The sequence below is a fragment of the Tachyglossus aculeatus genome, chromosome 1 (genome assembly GCF_015852505.1).
Source record: "Tachyglossus aculeatus isolate mTacAcu1 chromosome 1, mTacAcu1.pri, whole genome shotgun sequence".
Taxonomy (NCBI): domain Eukaryota; kingdom Metazoa; phylum Chordata; class Mammalia; order Monotremata; family Tachyglossidae; genus Tachyglossus; species Tachyglossus aculeatus.
Genome location: NC_052066.1, coordinates 36254279 through 36278640, shown reverse-complemented (window position 1 = coordinate 36278640; position 24362 = coordinate 36254279). Strand labels below are relative to the sequence as shown.

Genomic DNA, 24362 nt, shown 5'->3' with positions numbered 1-24362 from the left:
GCTGATTCCTACTACAACCCATCCTACTTCACTCATCTAAACCCAAGTTATTCACTCTACCTCAATCTCCTCAATCTCTACACTGACCATTTACACAAGGCTATGGGAGGTTTCAACTAGCAAGCAATAGTGCATTCTACCTCTTTAGCCTGAGCAAAATTTGCTCCCTACCACCCTCCCAAGAATTTTTGCACATAATAATAATAACGATGGCATTTATTAAGTGCTTACTACGAGCAAAGCACTGTACTAAGCACTGGGGAGGTTACAAGGTGATCAGGTTGTCCCATGGGGGGCTCACAGTCTTAATCCCCATTTTACAGATGAGGCAACTGAGGCACAGAGAAGTTAAGTGACTTGCCCAAAGTCACACAGCTGACAATTGGCAGAGCCAGGATTTGAACCCCTGACCTCGGACTCTAAAGCCCGTGCTCTTTCCACCAGGTCCCAAATACCCAGGCCTAGTATTTCCACTGGACTATAGGACAAATAGTGGCATGTTCTCCATTGGGCCACAGAGGCCAGACTTTATTCAATGCAAAGGTTTGTTTCACCCAGGACAAGGATTTTGCCCTCTGTCATCCCTTCTTATATCTTCTAATAATAACTGTGGTATTTGTTAAGCACTTACCATGTACCAGGAACTGTAATAATCATAGTGATGGCATTTGCACTTTTTCTGTGCCAGACTCTGTACTAAGTGCTGGGGTAGATACAAGCAAATCAGGTTGGACATAGTCCCTGTCCCACATGGGGCTCACAGTCTCAATCCCCATTTTACAGATGAGGTAACTGAAGCACAGAGAAGTGAACTGGCTTGCCCAAGGTCACACAGCAGACAAGTGGTGGATCTGGGATTAGAATCCACTCTCAGATTCATGCTCTATCTATACGCCATGCTGCTTCTAAGTCTGACATCAACAAAGCTGATGAACTGGATACACAGAGCGTCCAAAAGCATCTAGGAAAGGGAGAGGGGTCCATTACAAGATTTGGGTCTCCTCCGTTAAAATAGAAAATAGATCACATGATATTTCAACATAGATTAAATTCACAGAGTGTTCAGTGGATGGATGCATTCTTTAAAATACAAAAATAAAATAAAACTTACTTGGTCCAGAACTGGAGTGATGAGGAACGAAGGGCCCCATAAAAACTGAGTGTCCACATTCCATGTGTTACTGTCGGAATAGAACCTGAAATAATCCCCCAATTAGAATTATAAGCATAGATAAATGTGTCTTCTAAGTAATCTAGTTCTCGAAACAAATCACCTATTTAATTAAAAATGTAGTAAGCAAAGTAATTCCTACTTTAAATAATTTAGTAGTAATTGTAGTCATATTTATTGAGCAACCAGGGGGTGCAAGTCACTTCAATGTACTTAATTATTTCTTCCTTTCTTCCACCAAAGGATTTTGTGAGTTTAAAATGAAATAGTTGATTTTAAAGCACTTGGAAAAGTCTCTAGAAGTTCAAGATAATACTATTATTACTAAAAGATGATTGATTATTCCATCATAATCTTTATATAGATAAAAATGCTGAACTAATGGCCATTTTCCCATTCTCTTCCATGACTCCAAATTCCAAAAGTTCTTGGTGTTTTATTTGTCATGTATTTTCTCTTTGTAGATCACATACAAGATATCCTTGGTGCTCAACAATGGCCTTGGTGATTTAGTATTTTCTGTTTTGCATAGAGTATAGCAATGTGTACATATCTTCATACTTTATTACATCCCCCTATCTCTAATTTATTTTTGTGTCTGTCTCTCCTAAATTTTAAATTCCTTGTCAGAAAGGAGCATGATTATTTATTCAACTGCATTTGCCTAAACGCCTCATACGGTACTTGACATGAGGTGCTCAATAGATAATATTATAACAATTCATTTTGTATATATTCAAATACCTTTCACTCAGTTATGGTATTTATGGATCATTTCAATCCATACTAATCCTCCTCGATCTTTCCCACTCTGGACCACCCACTTATTCCGGAAATATTACCTAATCTTGCTTCACTTTCATTATCCTCTTTCTATCTCTCAAACTGTTCCTTCTTAGTCTCTGTCTCAGGTCCCTATCTACCTCTTATCCTCTAACTATGAAGGTCCAGTAAGAGTCAGTTCTAGGTCCCTATCTATTCTCCATCTAAATCCACTCTCTTCAAGAACTCATTCACTCCCATGGCTTCAACAACCATCTCTATGCCGATGATTTCCAAATCTACCTCTCTCCATCCTTACTGCTCTCTTTCTCTGCAGTCCTGCCTTCCTCCTACCTTGAGGACATCTCTTCTTGGATGTCCAACAGACACCTCACACTTAAGCTGTCTGAAACAGAACTCCCCATTTTTCCACCCAAACCAGAGGAGGCTCTGTCTTTCTCATCACTATAGACAACTCCACTACCATTTTTGTCTCAAAAATCCATGACTTTGACATTATCCTTGTCTCATCTCTCTCATTCAACATAGATATTCAACTTGTCACCAAATCCTGTCAGTTATATCATCAAAACCTCTCTAGAATCTGCCTTTTGTCTCCATCCAAACAGCTACCATGCTGATCCAAACACTTATCATGTCCTACTTGGACTACTGCAACTGTCTCCACGCTGACCTTCCTGCTTACTATCTCTCCTATTCCAGTCCACAATTCACTCTGCTGACCAGGTATTTTTCTAAAGCAGCATGCCATCCATATTACTCAAGGCATCAAAAGCTTCCAGTGGTTGTCCATCCCCCCTCTGCATCCAACAGAAATTCCTAATCATTGACTTCAAGACATTTAATCAGCTCTCCTTATCTTACCTTTCCTCTAGATCTCCTACAACAAACCAGCCTGCTCCCTTTGCTCTTCTAAGATCAAGCAACTCACTGAACCTCATTCACAACTATCTCTCTGTTGATCCCTCACCCACATCATATACCTTTCACCTGGAACCCCCTCTCCCTTCAAATCCAACAGATCACCTCTCTCCCCACCTTCAAAGACCTCCTAAAATCATATCTCTTTCATGAGGACTTCTCCTACAAACCCTCAATTCCCCTACTTCCTCTGCATTCCACCCTAACCCATCCTCAGCCCCACAGCACTTACATGCATATCAATCAATCAATTATTTTTATTGAGTGCTTATTGTGTGCAGAGCACTATACTAAGCATTGGGAGAGTGCAATATTCCTATCCTTACACCCTGATATTTCTCTTATTTGTGATTTATTTTAATGTATGTCTTTGCCTCTATAATAATATAATAAGCTAATAATATAATACAATTAATATAATATAATACAATATAATATAATACAATATAATACAATATAATATAATATAATATATAATATATAATATATAATATAATATAATATAATATAATATAATATAATATAATATAATATAATATAATAATATAATATAATGATATAAGTTAATAATAATATAATAAGCTAATATAATAAGCTTATTGTAGTCAGGGAACATGTCTATCAACTCTGATGTACTGTTCTCTCCCAAGTACTTAGCACAGTGCTCTGCACATGGTAAGCACTAAATAAATATTATTGATTGATTGATTATCATTAATGGATTAGTGCCTTGCACTACAATCAATCAATCAATCACATTTGTTGAGCAGTTAGTGTAGAAAGAGAACCCTTCCCTGGGCTTCAAGGCTCTCCATCACCTCGCCCCCTCCTACCTCACCTCCCTTCTCTCCTTCTACAGCCCGGCCCGCACCCTCCGCTCCTCTGCCGCTAATCTCCTCACCGTACCTCGTTCTCACCTGTCCCGCCATCGACCCCCGGCCCACGTCATCCCCCGGGCCCGGAATGCCCTCCCTCTGCCCATCCGCCAAGCTAGCTCTCTTCCTCCCTTCAAGGCCCTGCTGAGAGCTCACTTCCTCCAGGAGGCCTTCCCAGACTGAGCCCCTTCCTTCCTCTCCCCCTCGTCCCCCTCTACATCCCCCCATCTTACCTCCTTCCCTTCCCCACAGCACCTGTATATATGTATATATGTTTGTATGTATTTATTACTCTATTCATTTATTTACTTATTTTACTTGTACATATCTATTCTATTTATTTTATTTTGTTAGTATGTTTGGTTTTGTCCTCTGTCTCCCCCTTTTAGACTGTGAGCCCAATGTTGGGTAGGGACTGTCTCTATATGTTGCCAATTTGTACTTCCCAAGTGCTTAGTACAGTGCTCTGCACATAGTAAGCGCTCAATAAATATGATTGATTGATTGATTGACTGATTGAGAGCACAAAAGAGTTAGTGAGCACTATCCATGCTTTCGGTAATCTTAGAGTAAAGTAGGGGAGACTGATATTAAAATTATAGTTCAACCACCCAAGTGACAAGATTTTTGTGTGTCCATTGTGAACACAACTGTATGTGACCTTCATAACCACAGACAAACTCATCATAGGAGAACTTCACCATCAGTGATGTCTTCCTTAGATATGACGGACAAGTACATACTGTATAATATGAAGAGAAACCAAACATCTTATCCTTATTTAGCAGAGAGGGAACCTCAGACACAGAGATAGTGACTTGCCCACGTTCACTCAATCAATCATTTACCGGTATTTAGTACAAACTTGCTATTTACAGAACACTGTACTAAGTGCTTGGTAGAATACAATGCAACATAATTCATTCATTCAATCGTATTTATTGAGTACCTACTGTGTGCAGAGCACTGTACTAAGCACTTGGGAAGTACAAGTTGGCAACATATAGAGACAGTCCCTACCCAACAATGGGCTCATAGTCTAGAAGGGGGAGACAGACAACAAAACAAAACATATTAACAAAATAAAATAAATAGAATAGTAAATATGTACAAGTAAAATAAATAGAGTAATAAATCTGTACAAACATATATACAGGTGCTGTGGGGAGGGGAAGGGGGTAGGGTGGGGGGGATGGAGAGGGGGAGAGGAAGGAGGGGGCTCAGTCAGGGAAGGCCTCCTGGAGGACATGAGTTCTCAGGGCTTTAAAGGGAGGAAGAGAGCTAGCTTGGCGGATGTGCAGAGGGAGAGCATTCCAGGCCAGGGGGAGGACATGGGCCGGGGTTCGACAGTGGGACAGGTGAGAATTAGGCACAGTGAGGAGGTTAGCGGCAGAGGAGTGGAGGGTGTGGGCTGGGCTGAAGAAAGAAAGAAAGGAGGTGAGGTAGGAGGGTGCGAGGTGATGGAGAGCCTTGAAGCCGAGAGTGAGGAGTTTTTGCCTGATGCGAAGGTTGACTGGTAGCCACTGGAGCTTTTTGAGGAGGGGAGTAACATGCCCAGAGTGTTTCTGCACAAAGGTGATCTGGACAGCAGCGTGAAGTATAGACTGAAGTGGGAAGAGACAGGAGGTTGGGAGATCAGAGAGGAGGCTGATGCAGTAATCCAGTCAGGATAGGATGAGAGCTTGAACGAGCAGGGTAGCGGTTTGGATGGAGAGGAAAGGGCAGATCTTGGTGATGTTGCAAAGGTGAGACCAGCAGGTTTTGGTGATGGATTGGATGTGAAGGCTGAACGAGAGAGCAGAGTCGAGGATGACATCAATCAATCAATCAATCAATCGTATTTATTGAGCGCTTACTATGTGCAGAGCACTGTACTACATCAAGGTTGTGGGCTTGTGAGATGGGAAGGATGGTAGTGATGTCTACAGTGTTAGGAAAGTCCGTGAGAGGGCAGGGTTTGGGAGGGAAGATAAGGACTTCAATCTTGGACATACTGAGTTTTAGATGGCGGGCAGACATCCAGATGGAGAGGTTTTGAAGGCAGGAGGAGACACAAACCTGAAGGGAGGGCGAGAGAGCAGGGGCAGAGATGTAGATTTGGGTGTCATCAGCGTAGAGATGAGAGTTGAAGCCGTGGGAGTGAATGAGTTCACCAAGGGAGTGAGTGTAGAGAACAGAAGGGGACCAAGAACTGACCCTTGAGGAACCCCTACAGTTAGGGGATGGGAGGGGCAGGAGGAGCCCACAAAGGAGACTGAGAATGAACGGCCGGAGAGATGAGGAGAACCAGGAGAGGACAGAGTCTGTGAAGCCAAGGTTAGATAGCGTATTGTGGAGAAGGGGGTGGTCCGCAGTGTATATACCAACACATAGTTGGTAGACATGATCCAAGTCCACAGGGAGCTTACAGTCTAGAAGGGAGAGCTAGACTTTAACATAAATTACAGATAGCGGAAATGGCAGAGTGTAAAAATATGCACAAAAGTGTTTTGGGGCTAAAGGTGCGGTGAATTTAAAGTATTTACTTGGTGAGTACCAATCCAAGTGTGTAGGTGATGCACAATGGAGGACTTGTAAGGGGAATGAGGGAAGACCACTTGCAGAAGACATAATTTTAGGAGAACTGTGAAGGTAGGGAGAGTAATGGTGTTTCAGATTTTTTAATGGTATTTTTTAAGTGCCTACTCTGTGCCAAACACTGTACTAAGTACTGGGGTAGATAGAAGTGAATTAGGTTGGACATAGTCCCTGTCCCACATGGGGTCCATAGTCTAAGTAGGAGAGAGAACGGGAGTACTGAGGCACAGTTAAGTTTAATGACTTGCCCAAGATCACAGAACAAGCAATTGGCAGAGTCAGGATAATAATCCAGGTCCTCTGACTCCTAGGCCTCCTAGGGCTCTTTCCACTAGACCACGCTGGTCCTCCAAGCCAGAAGGAGGGCATAGGGAAGGGGTCTGTGGCAAGATAGAGGAGATCAAAGAGCTATGAGCAGGCTAGCTATAGAGGAGCTAAATGCTAGAAGATTGGGGAAGTAATTAAGGGAATACGGGTAGAGCTGATCAAATGCCTTAAAGTTGATGGTAAGAAGTTTTGTTTGACATGATGGTGAAAGGGCAAACATTGGAGGTTTTTGAGGAGTGAGCAAAACATGATTAAACTTTTTTTTAGAAAAATGATGTAGGCAGCAGAGTGAATTGTGGTCTGGAATGGGGAGACACAGGAGGCAGGGAGACTAGTGAGGAAACTTATGCAGCAGTCATGGGGAGATAGAAGTGCTCAGATCAGTGTGATAGCAGCTTGGGTGGAGAGGAAAGGGTATATTCTAAAGGTGTTGTGAAGATAGAACCAATGGGATTTGGTAACATATTGAATTTGCAGGTTGAATGAGGGAGATTGAGCCAAGGGTAATGCCGAGGACGAAGATGGTGCTGTCTACAGTGATGGGAAAGATGCCGGGGGGCAGGGGGGCAGAATTTGGGTGAAAAAATGCAGAGTTCTGTTTGGGGCATGTTAAGTTTGAGGTGTTGGCAGGACATCCATGTAGAAATGTCCTCAAGGCAGGAGCAAATGTGAGGCTGTAGGGAAAGAGAGAGGTCAAGGCCTGGATATGTGCAGATTTTGGAATCATCTATGTATACACGGTAGTTAAAGCCATGGGAGCAAATGAGTTCTCCAAGGGAATGGGTATATATGAGAAGCAGCGTAGCTCAGTGGAAAGAGCACGGGCTTTGGAGTCAGAGGTCATGGGTTCGAATTCCAACTCGGCCAACTGTCAGCTGTGTGACTTTGGGCAAGTCACTTAACTTCTCTGTGCCTCAGTTACCTCATCTGCTCCTCCCCCTCCCCATCCCCCCCACCTTACCTCCTTCCCCTCCCCACAGCACCTGTATATCTGTATATATGTTTGTACGTATTTATTACTCTATATATTTATTTGTTTTATTTGAACATATTTATTCTATTTATTTTATTTTGTTAATATGTTTTGTTTTGTTCTCTGCCTCCCCTTTCTAGACTGTGAGCCCACTGTTGGGTAGGGACCGTCTCTATATGTTGCCAACCTGTACTTCCCAAGCGCTTAGTACAGTGCTCTGCACACAGTAAGTGCTCAATAAATACGATTGAATGAATGAATGAATGAATGAATGAATATGGAGAATAAAAGGGGACCTAGAACTGAGCCTTGAAAACAGAATAGGCCAGTGGCAGAACGAGATCAGGGCTAGTAGCCGCAAGTATCCTGACTTACAGTTCTATCTATCTATCTATCTATCTATCTATCATCAATCGTATTTATCATCATCAATCGTATTTATTGAGCGCTTACTATGTGCAGAGCACTGTACTAAGCACTTGGGAAGTACAAATTGGCAACACATAGAGACAGTCCCTACCCAACAGTGAGCTCACAGTCTAAAAGGGGGAGACAGAGAAGAAAACCAAACATACCAACAAAATAAATAGGATAGATATGTACAAGTAAAATAAATAAATAAATAAATAAAGTAATAAATATGTACAACCATATATACATATATACAGGTGCTGTGTGGAAGGGAAGGAGGTAAGATGGGGGGATGGAGGGGGGACGAGGGGGAGAGGAAGGAAGGAAGGATCTATCTATCTATCATCTATCATCAATCATCATCAATCGTATTTATTGAGCGCTTACTGTGTGCAGAGCACTGTACTATGCACTTGGAAAGTACAAGTTGGCAACATAGTTGGCATCTATCTATCCATCCATCTATCCATCCATCTATCTATCTATCCATGTATGTATGTATGTATCATCTATCTATCTATCATCTATCTATCTATCTATCATCTATCTATCTATCCACTAGACTTCATTGCCACTGCATCTTTCCATTTGGTTACTGTAATATAGTCAATTCAAGCATCCTTCATTGAATCCATGGCCTACAGGAGCGAGAATTGGAGGACCTGGGTTCTAATCCCAGATCCACCACTTGTGTGCTGTGTGGACTTGGATATGTCACTTAAATTTTTCTGTGCCTCAGTTGCCTCATCTTTAAAATGGGAATTAAGATTGTGAGCCCTATGTGGAACAGGGACTGTATCCAACCTGATTATCTTGTATCTATTCCAGTATTTAGTACAGTGCCTGGCACACTGTAATTGCTTAACAATGCCATAATCATTATTTCCTATCCTGACCAACTAGTCAGAAATTTCAGGAGTATCATTGCCATTCTTCATCAGTGTCTGGAAATGGAAAAGATACAGAGAAGGGTACAAAAGATAGGGAAATTCTGAAATTTCCTCATGAGATTAGCCTGAGGAGATAGGACTGATAGGCACTTCAGTGACAATCCTTAGGATTGTACAGTGTGAATCAGTTCAGAGTTGTGAAAATGTTTCTGGAAAAGTATGACAATTCAGGATCCATGTATATTTACTTATATCTGGTCAGCTGAGGGACTTGTCTGACCATCCCCCCCTCCACCGCCCCCCCCAGCTCATCATCTGTATCCAAGTGCTCCCTTACTCTCACCCACACACCCATGGTTTGATTTCAGCATCAGTGGATTCATTGCAAATCAATCAAATTTATTGAGCACTTACTGTGTGTAGAGTACTGTACTAGCATTTGGGAGACTAAGCACCCCTTTTCCTCTGCTTTCCTTTCCCTCTACATCGACCCGTCTCACTCCTTTTCCTCTGTCCCCTCCTCGCCCTACAGCACTTGTGCATATATGTACATATTTATAATTCTCTTTATTTATATTAATGATGTGTACATGTCTGTAATTCTATTTATTCATATTGAGGCTACTGATGCCTGTTTACTCGTTCTGATGTCTGTGTCCCCCCTTCTAGACTGTGAGTCCTTTGTGGGCCGGGATTGTCTCTATTTGTTGCTGAATTGTTTTCCAAGCACTTAGTACAGTGCTCTACATATGGTAGGTGCTCAATATATGCAACTGAATGAATGAACTTGAGAGAGAATAATATAACAAGAGTTGGTAGTCACATTCCCTGTCCACAGTGATCTTACAGTCTAAGGATAACTAACTACTAAATCAACGATGGCTGTGTTTAGTTGAAGTTGTTTTCATTTGGACATCATCTCACCCATAAGAACTACCCTTATTCCTACCCAAATTATTATTGATTCAGAAAAACAATTTTATATTTTTGAACCAAGTGACTCACTCATGCAGAAGGGGCCTTGATACAGTATCTCCGAACGTTGAAGCTTTATAAAACAGAGTATAGAGGAAAGGCAACAATTTGTAGCGTATGTTCAAGTAGTGCTTTGATGTGTTCACCAAAAGAGACTGATTTCCAAAGAAAGCAGGATCTTGGGGCTGAAATAAAAAACATTAATGGAGAATTGATATAGAGAAGGCAAGGAAAATCAGCTTTACATGAACTTTACTAAACTTAAACATTGACTTTATCTCCCAGCATCCACTGTTGTTTTACTCTTATATATTGTTCATAGAATCATGTATCTTGGAGAAATATACAAGACCTGAATTTTGAGTGGCTGTGAAGATTTGTCAGTAAACCAACACTGGGGTTGAGTTGAGTGGAGAATGTCAGCAACAGAGGGATTATGCAGTTCCTTTAAAAACTCACTGTTAACATCCTCTAGAGCCTCCCAAGCACTTAGTACAGTGCTCAGCACACGATAAGCACTCAATGAATACCACTAAATTGAATGAATTCACACACCACACAGCACATAGAACTCAGTGTACATTATTACAAAAATAAAGGAAAACCTATTATAAGCAAAGGAACCATCATATCTATAACTGGATTTATAGTCGAGCCCTAAACCATATTAAGCAAATCTCACACTATGCTATTACTCCAATCCCTTGCATTCAAAACTTCAAGATTGTGATTCCTGATGAACACTTACCCACCCGCACACACAAATGACACGATATAATCATGAAATTTGATGAAACTGTATGACCTTTGCAACTTACAATTGGTCCTTGACTATTATGATTCCTAGAAAATGGATAAAATGCTCCCAGTTGCATCCATCTTCTGCATAGCTCTTCTGTGGTGTCTCCAAAGAAACCGCAAATGTCAGCTCCAGCCTGAAAAACACATGTTCAGTGAGTCAATACTGTGTGGAGAAATCCAAATCTACTACCCTGCCTCCTTTCTTTATGTTCTTTTTTCAATTTCACAATTATTTTATACTTTGTTCTTACTTTCTATCCCCTCCATGTACTTCCTGCATCTTTATATGCCTTCCCATGATATTCCTCCTTTAAATTTTCCTTTTTTCAGCTTCATTTCAGCTCTTTTCCTCTACCCATTCACCTCTTCTGCTTTTAATTTTAGCCTTTGGCAGCCACTACCCTTGTCTTTCTTTCCTCCTATTATCTAAGATCTCTTTACCTCGATGCAGATGAATGCACAAATAAATAAATAAAAGCCCACAAAACTCTTTTGGTTCTGGTATTTTAAGAATGCAGTCTCCAGGATGTATAAATATGCTTGAATATTCTTTTAAGTAAATTCCCTGAGAAAAAAGACCGTGTGCCTGTATGCTTAAGATTAAGCTGAAGTTATTGAAAAGCCGATTTGAATAGAACTTGAGCCTTTCAGAGAAAACATTCTGGAAAAAAAAAAAATGTGCTTACATAAGGTATTCCAAACAAGCTGAATTCCAGTAATCCAGGTATGGACCATTTAAGGTGTTCCCACGTAGCAGAATTGTCTCCTAACCAATGTCCTGCATGTTTCCCTGACCCGGCAAAAGTAGAACGTGAAAGAATGAAGCTTCTTTGGTTAGGGAACACTTGTTGAATGGCTCTGAAACAGAAATTGAAATTGAACACAAATCAAGAAAAACGTGTCTTTGTTTTACCTGTCAAGGTTTCCATGCATACTGCTGTGTAATTGGTGGCTTCTAAGTCCAGCTCCCCAACACACACTTGAGGGTGACAAATGAGTTGCCTTCCCCGGCTGTGTGGTTGTTCTTGTTGCTGTTTTAATCATCATCATCAATCGTATTTATTGAGCGCTTACTATGTGCAGAGCACTGTACTAAGCGCTTAGCACTGTACTAAGTTTTAATGTTTTAACGGGACATGTTGTGTGCCAAGCACTCTACTAAGGTTGGGCTCAGTTCCTACCCCACATAGGGCTTACAGTCTAAGCAGAAAGGTGTAGGACTTCATCCCCATTTTACAGATGAGTTAACTAAGGAAGAGAGAAGTTGAGTGATTTGTCTAAGATCACTAAGACAAGACAAAGTGATTTGTCTAAGATCTAAGACAAATTCATTCATTCATTCATACAATCGGACTTATTAAGTCCTTACTGTTTGCAGAACACTGTACTAAGTTCTTGGGAAAGTACAATACGGCAATAAAGAGAGACAATCCCTGCCCACAGCGAGCTCACAGTCTAGAGGCAGGGGAGAAGGGCTGGGCTGGGATTAGAACCCAAGTCCTCTGACTCCCATGCCCATTCTCTTTCCACTAAACCAGGCAGGAAACACCCTGCCTGATGTAACCGGGGGTTGCAGCGTGGATTCCCGGTTGGTCCCGTGGGTATACATATTTTCTACTCTATTTTATTGATTATACACAGTCTTTTAGACTGTGAGCCCACTGTTGGGTAGGGACTGTCTCTATATGTTGCCAACTTGTACTTCCCAAGTGCTTAGTACAGTGCTCTGCACACAGTAAGCGCTCAATAAATACAATTGATTAAAGATGTGCATATAGCTATCATTCTATTCATTATGACGGTTTTGACACCAGTCTACATGTTTTGTTTTGTTGTCTGTCTCCCCCTTCTAGACTGTGAGCCCACTGTTGGGTAGGGACCGTCTCTAAATGTTGCCGACTTGTACTTCCCAAGCGCTTAGTACAGTCTTCTGCACACAGTCAGCGCTCAATTAATATGATTGAATGAATTTTCCAGGATCTTTTCTAGTCCTCCCTGATTTGCTGTCTCTGAGGCCAATATAAATGTATTACTAGGTCCAAAGTCCAAGAATATATATATTTTCCTTCCTTGCCTCTTTTCCGTTAGGCAGGCACACCATCTAAGCACGCTGTCACTGACAGTTCCAGAAAAGGTTTTTATTTCAAAAGTTGATTAATTTGGTAGCCATTTGAGGTCTAAAAATATACTGAAAATTTTAATCAAAAAATGAAATCACATAATTCTATATTGAGTAATTGGTATATGCAATAAATCATACATTTAGGCAATAAATAAAGGAAGTGATTATTTAATTTCTCTTACTCTTCAGTGGCTATAGACATGCTGTATCCATACAAGCTGTGAACATCATAATGCGTTCCCCAGTGTTGCACTGCATCCATGCAAACAGTTTTTGAAAACATCACACCATCAAGAATACCTTGAGATACATATAATACATTTAGTTTAAATGCATTTTAATTTTAAATCCTTTGCTTTATAAATATAATCCAAAAGTGCAATGATTTCCATTTATAATAAAGTTTGTGATAATACTGAATCATGTGATACTACACTCAGTTAAACTGAATTGAAAGAAAGAGATTTATTAATTTGGGTGTTTCCTGTTTCGAGGTCCATAATTTCCTTAATGAAATTCATTTGTCATTGGAAAACACTTAGACAAACAATAAATGTACATGTCTATGAATCTCTAATAATTCCAGGTTGCTATTATCATAACTTTCAAATGTCAAACACCCAGGGCTTTGTAATGGTACGACAACTCCAGGTCATCCACTATGATTACTGTCCTCTGGGATTTGCATAGCTGATTTATCCTTCAATTTTATATCGTGCTGATTGCACATCCTTAACTTCAAAATCCTTTCCTCTCCTTATTGGATTCCTTAAGAGGAAGAATTCCTAAGGGAAGTACTACCTTCTCTGTGAATCAAAACTATTATTACTTAGCACTGTGATTCATTTACATCATCTTCAATGGGGGAACCACAATTTAAAACATAAATGGAATGCAGATTGTCACACTGAATTAATGAAGTGCTAAATGAATATTTTCCTAAGTATATAAAAAGTAAAGACCAGTCAGTGCATTTCCTATAATCAATCAATAATTGATACTTATTGAGCACTTACTGGGTGCAGAGAGCATTGTATCAATCAATCAGTGGCATTTAATGAGCCTTACTATTTGCAGATAGACTGTGAGCCCGCTGTTGGGTAGGGACCATCTCTGTAGGTTGCCAATTTGTACTTCCCAAGCGCTTAGTACAGTACTCTGCACACAGTAAGCGCTCAATAAATATGAATGAATGAATGAATGATAAATGTACTAAGTGCTTGGGAGAGTACAATACAATAGAGAAGTAGCATGGCCTAATTCACCAGCATGCGAATCAGAAGGACCTAGGTTCCAATTTTGGCTTTATCAGTTGCCTGCTGTGTGACTTTGGGCAAGTCACTTAACTTCTCTGTGCCTCAGTTACCTCATCTGTAAAATGGGGATTAAGACTGTGAGCCTCCCGTAGGACAACCTGATCACCTTGTAACCTTCCCAGTGCTTAGAACAGTGCTTTGCACATAGTAAGCACTTAATAAATGCCATTATTATTATTATTACATCGTAACTGCTTAGCAAATACCATAAAAAAAGAGAACAGAAGGGAGAAGGAAAACAGGGCTTAATTGGGGAAAGCCTCTTGGAGGGTACATGACGTTAACAAGGCATATTATATAAGTTCCTAGAGATGACACTTACTGGGAGTGAAAGGTGGATAGTTCAGGTTGTTGTCTTCACATCCTTTTTTTGATCCTCTAATAAAGCTTGATACTTCATTCATATCCTAAATAGATTCAGATGAGGTAAAAACATTCATAAACATATGTTTTATTTACATGCATACTTTTCACTTTTGCTTTAGGAACAGTTCGATATAAACATATTTCTGTATGGATCTGTCATCTAAGGTTCTGGAATTGGGAAAAATATACGTGTGACTTTGGGCAAGGCACTTCACTTCTCTGGGCCTCAGTTCCCTCATCTGTAAAATGGGGATGAAGACTGTGAGCCCCCTGTGGGGCAACCTGATCACCTTGGATACCCCCGGCGCTTAGAACAGTGCCTTGCACATAGTAAGCACTTAATAAATGCCATTATTATTATTATTATTAACTGATGACTGTCAAGGCAGCATGGCTCAGAGGAAAGACCATGGGCTTGGGATTCAGAGGTCATGGGTTCTAATCCCGACTCCACCACTTGTCTGCTGTGTGACTTTGGGCAAGTCACAACTCTCTGTGCCTCACTTTTTTCATCTGGAAAATGGGGATTAAGACTGTGAGCCCCATGTGGGACAACCTGATTACCTAGTATCCCCCCCCACCCCAGCACTTAGAACAATGCTTGGCACATAGTAAGTGCTTAACAAATGCCATCATTATTATTATTATTATTATTATTATTATTACATAATAATAATAATAATAATAATAATGGCATTTATTAAGCGCTTACTATGTGCAAAGCACTGTTCTAAGCGCTGGGGAGGTTACAAGGTGATCAGGTTGTCCCACGGGGGCTCACAGTCTTAATCCCCATTGTACAGATGAGGTAACTGAGGCACAGAGAAGTTAAGTGACTTGCCCAAAGTCACACAGCTGACAATTGGCAGAGCCGGGATTTGAACCCATGACCTCCGACTCCAAAACCCTGGCTCTTTCCACTGAGCCACGCTGCTTCTATCACAATTAGACTTCTGTATCAGCCTTCTTTTTTATGGTATTTGTTAAGGGCTTACTATGTTCCAGGCACTGTTCTAGATGGTGAGGTAGATACAAGGTAATCAGGCTGGGTACAGTTCATGTCCCACATGGGGCTCACAGTCATAATCCCTATTTTACAGATGAGGTAATTGAGGCACAGAGAAGTGAAGCAATTTGCCCAAAGTCACACAGCAAAAAGTGACACAGTGGGACTATAACCCCAGGTCTTTCTGATTCCCAAGCCTGGGCTCCATCCACCAGGCAATCCTGCTTCTCTTAATTGCTCCATGCCAACTGCCAGTGGTTACCTATATCCTTCTGCATAAAGCAGAAATTCTTTACTACTTAATGTCAAGGCTCTTCACCAGCCTTCTCCATTTTTCATGTCAGCTCTCATTCCCTGCTCCTTACTCCCCACACCATATTCTTCGCTTCTGCTAAAATCAGCTCTCCCACTTCCAGCCCCTTGCTCATGTTCTTCCTCAAGCCTGAAATTTCCTTCCCACTAAAATCCACCAGACCGCACATATCTCCCAGCTTTAAATACTGCCTAAAATGCCACTAAGCAAGTAACCACTTCCCTTAAGCCCTTATATAGTATTAACCAACCCCAATATTAGGACTTAAATATTTTACTCCAATTTTTAGCATTATATACTTCTGTAATTGGGTATTTGTATATTAGTGCATTAAATTATTTGTCAAGTAATTTAATCCTGACAGAGTTGTACAATTCGAACTATTTCTTGCCATTTTTTTCTGTCTTCTATAGTGTAATTATTTAGACTGTGTGGGACAGGCACTATATCTGACCTGAAAATTTTGTATCTATCCCAACACTTAATACAGAGATTGGCACATATTATGCACATAACAAATGTATTATTATTAGTAGTAGTAGTAGTAGTAATAGTAGTAGTAGTCTCCCACTCCTTCTATTTGTACAGAATTGTTTTCTACCTATTCAGTCCTTTAGATTGCAGCCTTCTAAAGACAGTAATCATGTGATTTTCTTCTGTTGTACTCTCCCAAACACTTAGTATGATACTTTGCACTCAGGAGGCACTCAGAAAATACACTTGAAGATGTTAATTATGATGATTTGTAAATCAGAAGTTGGAGTGAAAATCATTTTTCTAGAAACCCTACATGTATGTTTATAGATCAGGAATATACCCCTGACTCAAGTCAGACCCACATGGCATATTTGAACTTTACACTCTGCATTTCATTATTTAATGCTTCAACACCTATCTCAGGTAGATATGAAGATTAAGGCCTAATATTTTGAGTTTACTGGAAGAAAGTGATATGCTACCAGGGACATTATTTTATGATATAATAATCATAATAAAATTATATAATCCTTATACCTAATTAACCATTAAGTCACTTACAATCCAAAGTCCATCGTATTCCACTTTGCTGTGAAAAATCTTACATTCTTCTGCCCACCATTTGATACACGTTGGATTGGTGAAATCAGGAAATACAGTTAATCCTGGCCATACCTAAAATATAAGGACAGCAGCAATTAGTTAAATCTATAATTGAAAAGACACAGTACTCTGTACTTCCCTTTGGCTATAAATACGTCAGCTATGCTGGTGCAAGGAAAAGCAAATAATAAGATAGAAACTGAAGACTGCATGCATGACTCAATGCTATTAACCATATTTGATTTACCTGGCTACAGTTTTGATTTTCTAGCAGGCTACAGTTTTGATTTTCTAGCAGTATACAGACAGGATAATTTTAATATTAGAGCTATCAGTTAAAATTCCACATTAAAGGTGCACTTATTTCCAACAGAAAATTTTGCAATAAAATTGTTCTCCTGCATATGGTTTTAATTTGGTCCAGAAATTTCCAAGTGTGGGCTTGCAATATTGGAAACTTTGCTTCCTTAGTGTTGAGAATGGGGCTAAATTAAACCCATCTCTTCCTTGTACTGACTGGAATGTAATTTGCATTGTCTCCTTTCTTCAGGAGCTAAGAAAATCACCATATGGATGGGGAGAATCTTTATCAGGACAGGCTCAATCTCTGATTTCCATGAACCAGGGTGAGATCCGTGAAATTAAGTCTTGCTTTTGCAAATTTATCAGACTCAGTTTCCTCATCTGCAAAATTGAAATAATAATCCCTGCCTCTCCCTGCCTTACAAAATGTTGGCATGGCACAGTGGAAAGAGCACAGGCTTGGGAGTCTGAGGACGTGGGTACTAATTCCAGCTCCACCACTTGTCTTCTGTGACCTTGGGCAAGCCACTTAACTTCTCTGTGCCTCAGTTACCTCATCTGTAATTGGGGATTAAAACTGTGAGCCCCACATGGGACAACCTGATTACCTTGTAACTACCCCAGCACTTAGAACAGTGCTTGGTACACAGTAAGTGCTTAACAAATACCATTATTATTAATATTACTATTATTAATTCAGATCATTGATGTGACAGTTCTTTGGAAATAAAAGTGCTCAGTATTATTGGTTTCACACTTATTCCTACTTTTCTGCATGGCAGAATGCCCACTAACATTTGCTTTTAGGTCAGTTTGTGAACATCCAGGTCAGAAACGGATGTTCCTACCAAAAAAAAATCTGCATATAAATATTCTTGGCTCCTTAAAATATATATGTAACCACAGTCTTCATGTCCTGAGAAAATCTGAAATTTAAAAATTAAACATACCCTACAGGTTCATCCAATCCAATAATTCAAACTATATAAACATCTAAGCTGTTAAAAAGTAAACACAAAATAAATTACTTTTTTTCTGAATGGTTTTGTGCCCCTCTAAGTGCCAGTTAAATTGTTTAAAGTTGTTTCCATCACTTTCCCTTCAGAGTTGTTAGAATATCTGTTAGAACTCCAGTAAAAGACAAATGTCCTGTGTGCACATGGATTTTTCAGCCTCATTTACTCAGCAGTCCTTGCTCATTGAAGTGCATTTCTAATAGTAGAAGAACATTTCAAGTTGAATCACATTTCTTTTTTGGAATAGGATTATATACTGAAATAATCAGAATAATATTTGTTTGGAAAAAACATTAGCCTTCCCAAGAAGTAGGTTTTCTGCTTGCTAGGTAAGAAAGTTCATTTTCCATCATGACTACAGCATCTATCAGTTCAGGCAATCAAGAAAAACCTGGACAAAATTACTAACTAATAAAAGCAAGAAATGATTAGTTTATGAAAAACTGTATTAAAGACAAATGGCTTTGCTATAAACAGAAAGATATAGAGTTTAATGTTAATTTTAATCATCCTTCATCTTCTGGTTTCCATCAAGAATTTGTAATGATCTTTAAAGATAGTCCTTAAAATACTGTATGGCAGGAACTACATGAGATGAGAGGAATATGTACATGCAGTGTAGGATGTTAGACAATCCTTACTTTGAGACTAAAAGGAAAGTCAGAATATTAGCTGGAGTCTTTTGAAATGGGAACTTGTGCACTCTCTTTTTTTCTATCCCCATTTTACAGCTGAGGTGACTAAGACACAGAGGAGTGAAGTGACCTGCCCAAGGTTACCCAAGAGGTAAGTGGCAGGGCTGGGTTTACAATTTATGTACATATATAAACTAGGTATTACAAATCATTTATTTGTATTAATAAATAATTGAGAACGGCATGGCTAATGGCTACAGCACGGGCCTGGAAGAAAGACAACCTGGGTTCTAATCTCGGTTCCGCCACTTGCCTGAAGTTCATTCATTCATTCATTCTTTCAATCATATTTATTGAGCACTTACTATGTGCAGAGCACTGTACTAAGCGCTTGGGAAGTACAAGTTGGCAACATATAGAGACGGTCCCTACTCAACAACGGGCTCACAGTCTAAAAGGGGGAGACGGAAAACAAAACACAACATGTAGACAGGTGTCAAAATCGTCAGAACAAATAGAATTAAAGCTATATGCATATCATTAACAAAATAAAAAGAATAGTAAATATGTACTAAACGTTTTCCAATAGCTGTTAACACTGTCCAGATATTTCTTAACAGTGTTGTGAGGCCCAGCCAAGAGGAGAAAGTCTCAATAACACAGTCTTAAAGATTTCTTTTAAATGTCTGATGCAGAAAGAAATATTTGATACCACCAGCATCTGAATCTTCCTTGCCCCATAGCAGGGCATTGGAGAATTTCATTGTTTGGAGAAAGTCTTGTAGACGGATAACATCTACCCAATCAATGAGTAACAAATATCCTGCGAATTGCACAGACCAGTGTAAAAAACAAATGAGCAAACAAACACTCCAGGGGAAGGGGCAGGGGGTTGGTAAGGAATTTGCACTTAATTACAAAGCTCTGGTACCTCATTTGCTCTCACACAGACTTGTTTTCGAAAAAGAATTAAGCTCAAAATTGAATTTGAATTGTACCCTAGGTGAACAGGATCTGCACCAATGGAAGACTGACTGAATGGAAAGTCTTGACTTTAACTTCTCTGTGCATCAGTTACCTTATCTGTGAAACAGGGGTTAAGACTGTGAACTCCATGTGGGACATGGACTGTGTCCAACCTGATTAGTTTACATCTACCCCAATGTCTAGAACTGTGTCTGCCATCTAATAAGCACTTAACAAATATCTTTTAAAAATAAGGTCTCTCCCCCTACCTAATTGTAAATATGTTGTGGGCAGTCTCTACCAACTCTGTTGTATTGTACTCTCCCCAGTGCTTAGTATAGTGTTCTGTTCAGAGTAAGAACTCAATGCATGGCTCAGTGGAAAGAGCCCTGGCTTTGGAGTCAGAGGTCAGGGGTTCAAATCCTGGCCCTGCCGCTTGTCTGCTGTGTGACTTCGGGCAAGTCACTTAACTTCTCTCTGCCTCAGTTCCCTCAACTGCAAAATGGGGATTAAGACTGTGAGCCCTGCATGGGACAACCTGATCACCTTATATCCCCCCAGCGCTTAGAACAGTGCTTTGCACATAGTAAGCGCTTAACAAATACCATCATTATTATCCAGTGCTTCGTACAGAGCTCTGCACATAGTAAGCACTCAGTAAATATGACTGAATGAATGAATACCACTGACTAACTGATTAATTAGAATCTAGGTCCTCTAACTCCCAGGTTTGTGGTTCATCCACTAGACTTGAGAAGTCGAGGTTCATCCACTTGAGAAGTAGCATGGCTCAGTGGAAAGAGCCTGGCCTTGGGAGTCAGAGGTCATGGGTTCAAATCTTGACTCTGCCGGTTCTCTGCTGTGTGACTTTGGGCAAGTCACTTAACTTCTCTGTACCTGTTACCTCATCTGTAAAATGGGGATTAAGACTGTGAGCCCCCTGTGGGACAACCTGATCACCTTGTATCCTCCCCAGCGCTTAGAACAGTGCTTTGCACACAGTAAGCACTTAACAAATGCCATAATAATTATTATTATTAGACAATGCTACTTCTCCATACTAACCGTGGTATTTGTTAACAGTTTTTTAATGAGAGCCAATTTTTGAAGTAATGATAAGAAATGGTGAAACATCAGAAAAACTTGAATGGACACTTACATGACATATTTCAAAACCTGAAAATACACCTTTAATGTGCTTTCATCATTTTCAAGGTCATTGTGAATTTGCACACAGTTAAGAATGCAATAAATACAATTGAATGAATGAATCAATCACTAAGCATCCTAAACATATTATGCACCTTGTTATTCAATAAACTGGTTTATGAAGTTTCCTTCTGAAGAATTAAAAAATCTATGTACTTTGTTCAATGGGTTTCTTTAGTACTTTTCTATATATCTATTAACCAAGCATTTTCAATTGTGAAAATACTAATGATTATACATCTCAGGAATTAATAATAATAATAATGATAATGTTGGTATTTGTTAAGCGCTTACTATGTGCCAAGCACTGTTCCAAGCACTGGGATAGATGCAAGGTATCAGGTTGTCTCACTTGGGGCTCACAGTCTTAATCCCCATTTTATAGATGAGGTAACTGAGGCACAGAGAAGTGAAGTGACTTACCCAAAGCCACAGAGCAGACAAGTGGGGGAGCCTGGATTAGAACCCACGACCTCTGAATCCAAAGCCCGGGCTCTTTCCACTAAGCTATGAATTGGTATGTAATTATATTTTGCTATTTTGATAAATACAAATGGATAAATCAGCATATTTTAGAACATAATTTTAAAATGTGCTATTGGTACAAAAAGGAAGCACAATTTTTTTCCTTAACTGAGACTTTGTATTATTTTTTATCAGAAAATAATTGCATAGATATACAGGTCACACAATTATTCGGGATCCAATGTTTGAACTTGTACTTTGGTCAGTTGATTTCCTTCTTGAATCACTTCATCACTTTCTATAATCTGAAAGCTCTCCAAGCGTTTAGGACAGTATTCTGCATACAATAAGTGCTCAATAAATACTGTTTATTGATTAATTGATTGATTTCTACTGCCCCTTTGAGGTGCGGAAGATGTAGAAGAATATTGTACTGCATACTGGGACTTTGCCCAGTGATAGCAGGAATAAGCAAAATTTAAATCAGTCCACTTTGCAACCTGTGAGTGAACTCTGTGGAATTAGTCACAGGAGAAGGAACCTTACAAATTGCTGTTTGTAAAGCCTTTCTTGCCAATATTCAGGCCCTCTCTGAGGTAGAACTGTGATAGAAAGGGACTCAATGGGAAGAAGGAAACTAATTCTTGCAAAACCTAATGTCTGGGAACTGTATTTCCCAAAGGCTATAGGCCCACACTTCCCAGAAGTCTCTGGAAAAGAGGATAATCAAGGGAGTGAATTCAGGAGAAAGGTCTTCTGGCTGCCTTGAATCTTCATTTTTCTGCCTGCTTAATCATTCTACACAGCTCCCTGATGGCAGAGAATGTGTCTACCAACGCTGTTGTATTGTACTCTTTCAAGTGTTTAGTGCAGTGGGTTTGCACATGGTAAGAGCTAAGTCTATTGATGCGGTGAGTCTCATCCCAGTTTTATTTTGGCTGGCTAATATGGATATACTTTGAAATACTCTATATCCCTGCCCATCAGCGTGCTCATTGCACTCCATGTTCCAGGAAGGACATAACTAAGAATGTGAGTAGAACTATACAAACCACTAGCACTTTAATTCCTTATGACTTCAGAGTCCTACCCTGATGCAGACCACCGGACACTGCCCAAGGATATAGATGGGCATCGTGTGGATTACTGAACATCACCTGGAACAGAGACCTGGCCAGGGACACTGATATCTCTCTGCTGGGATGGGTCAGCATGCCAAATCACTGGACATGGGAAGAACTGCCTAGCACCCGTCATCACTGAGACTTTGCTCTCGAAATGCTGTGACCAAGAAGCGGCCATTCCGTCATCTTCCCTCTCCCTGCAGCCCGTCCTGAACCCACATTAGAGGACAGGTGTGGCAGCCGGACAACCTGGTGATACAGACCTAAGTTTTCATGTATCAAAGCTGCTTTCCTTTACATCAACCCAGCCTTCTGTTCACTCCTAAACTCCCACCTCTATGTTCTCAAGGACTCAGGGACCTGTAGGCAAGTCTGCAATTTAATCACAGAACCACCTGATTAAGCAGTTACTGCTGTTGATAACCTCACCTATAACTTTTAAACTTCGCTCAGTCCTTAAACTTCCCCTCAATTCCCTCCCTCTAATCAGCCCATCTCATCCTGCCTTCCCATCACTTTCCCCTCCCCTTCCATCCACCTCCTCCTTCACCCCATCCCTGTTATCCTGTCCCGGAACCACCCTTTAAACCCCTTCCTGATGCCAGCCCCCGTCAGCTTGCTCCCATTTAATACCTCCCCACCCCTCATGCTGTCCCATCTCCCTGCCCACTCCTGCCTGGCCTCGCCCCTACAGCCTCAGCCAAGTGCTGCCTGTGGATCTCCACTCCACTGTGGAGAAGTTTCTCTTCGACCTTGACTTGTTCCTGACCTAGTCATTGCTACTCCTTGCAATCATGGGAACCTAGCATTCTCCACATGACAATATCTCACCTGCTACTCTCTCTAGAGGGACCTCATCTTCACCCACTTCCCCCATACTTAGTGACAGAAGGGGAAGTTGGCTTCCTTCTCCCTCCAAATGTCACTTTCACACCACTTTTCCTCCCTCATCTCCCTCTTTCCCTTCCTTTGAAGTGCATACCATTCATCCCAACCACTCACTCCAGTTAGTAGTCATAGTTATCTATGCCCTGCCAGGCACCATCTTCAACTTTAAAAAAAACATTTTCATCCCTTTCTCACATTCCTTCTCTCTTTCTCCCTTCCTACACTGACACTTGGGGACTTGGGGAGAAGTTCCTGATGACCCTTAATAATAATAATAATAATAATAACAACAATAGTAATAATAATAGCATTTGTTAAGTGCTTACTATGTGCAAAGCACTGTTCTAAGCACTGGGGAGGATACAAGGTGATCAAGTTGTCCCACTTGGGGCTCACAGTTTCAATCCCTATTTTACATGAGGGAACTGAGGCACAGAGAAGTTAAGTGACTTGCCCAGAGTCACATAGCTGACAAGCGGCAGAGCAAGGATTCAAACCCATGACCTCTGACTCCCAAGCCCGGGCTCTTTCCACTGAGCCACACTGCTTCTCAGCCACACTGCTTCTCCTGCTGCTCCCTTTCTATCACTCCTCAACTCCACTGACCTCCTGCTCGCCCACTTACCAGCATGGACACACACTAGATCTCATCATCTTTGGCTTCAACTTCAACCTCTCTGTGGACGATACTCAAATCAACATCTTAAGCCCTGATCTCTCTCCCTCTCTGCAGTCTCACATTTCCTATTGCCTTCAAGATATCTCTACTTGGATGTTCTCCCATCACCTCAAACCCAACATGTCCAAAACAGTACTCCTCATATTCCCAACCAATCCCTGTCCTTCCCA

General features: G+C 40.5%; 1 protein-coding gene across 1 annotated transcript in view; it reads right to left on the bottom strand.

Moving 5' to 3' along the window:
* Positions 1 to 24362, bottom strand: part of SI (sucrase-isomaltase) — an 83623-nt gene that overhangs the window by 29380 nt on the left and 29881 nt on the right. Inside the window, exons 12-18 of the mRNA XM_038744099.1 lie at positions 16866 to 16979; positions 14465 to 14549; positions 13009 to 13126; positions 11391 to 11562; positions 10722 to 10838; positions 9934 to 10088; positions 1112 to 1196 (exon numbers count right to left, since the gene is read on the bottom strand). Of these exons, the coding sequence (XP_038600027.1) occupies positions 1112 to 1196; positions 9934 to 10088; positions 10722 to 10838; positions 11391 to 11562; positions 13009 to 13126; positions 14465 to 14549; positions 16866 to 16979 (846 nt within the window). The remainder of the gene's footprint in view (positions 1 to 1111; positions 1197 to 9933; positions 10089 to 10721; positions 10839 to 11390; positions 11563 to 13008; positions 13127 to 14464; positions 14550 to 16865; positions 16980 to 24362) is intronic.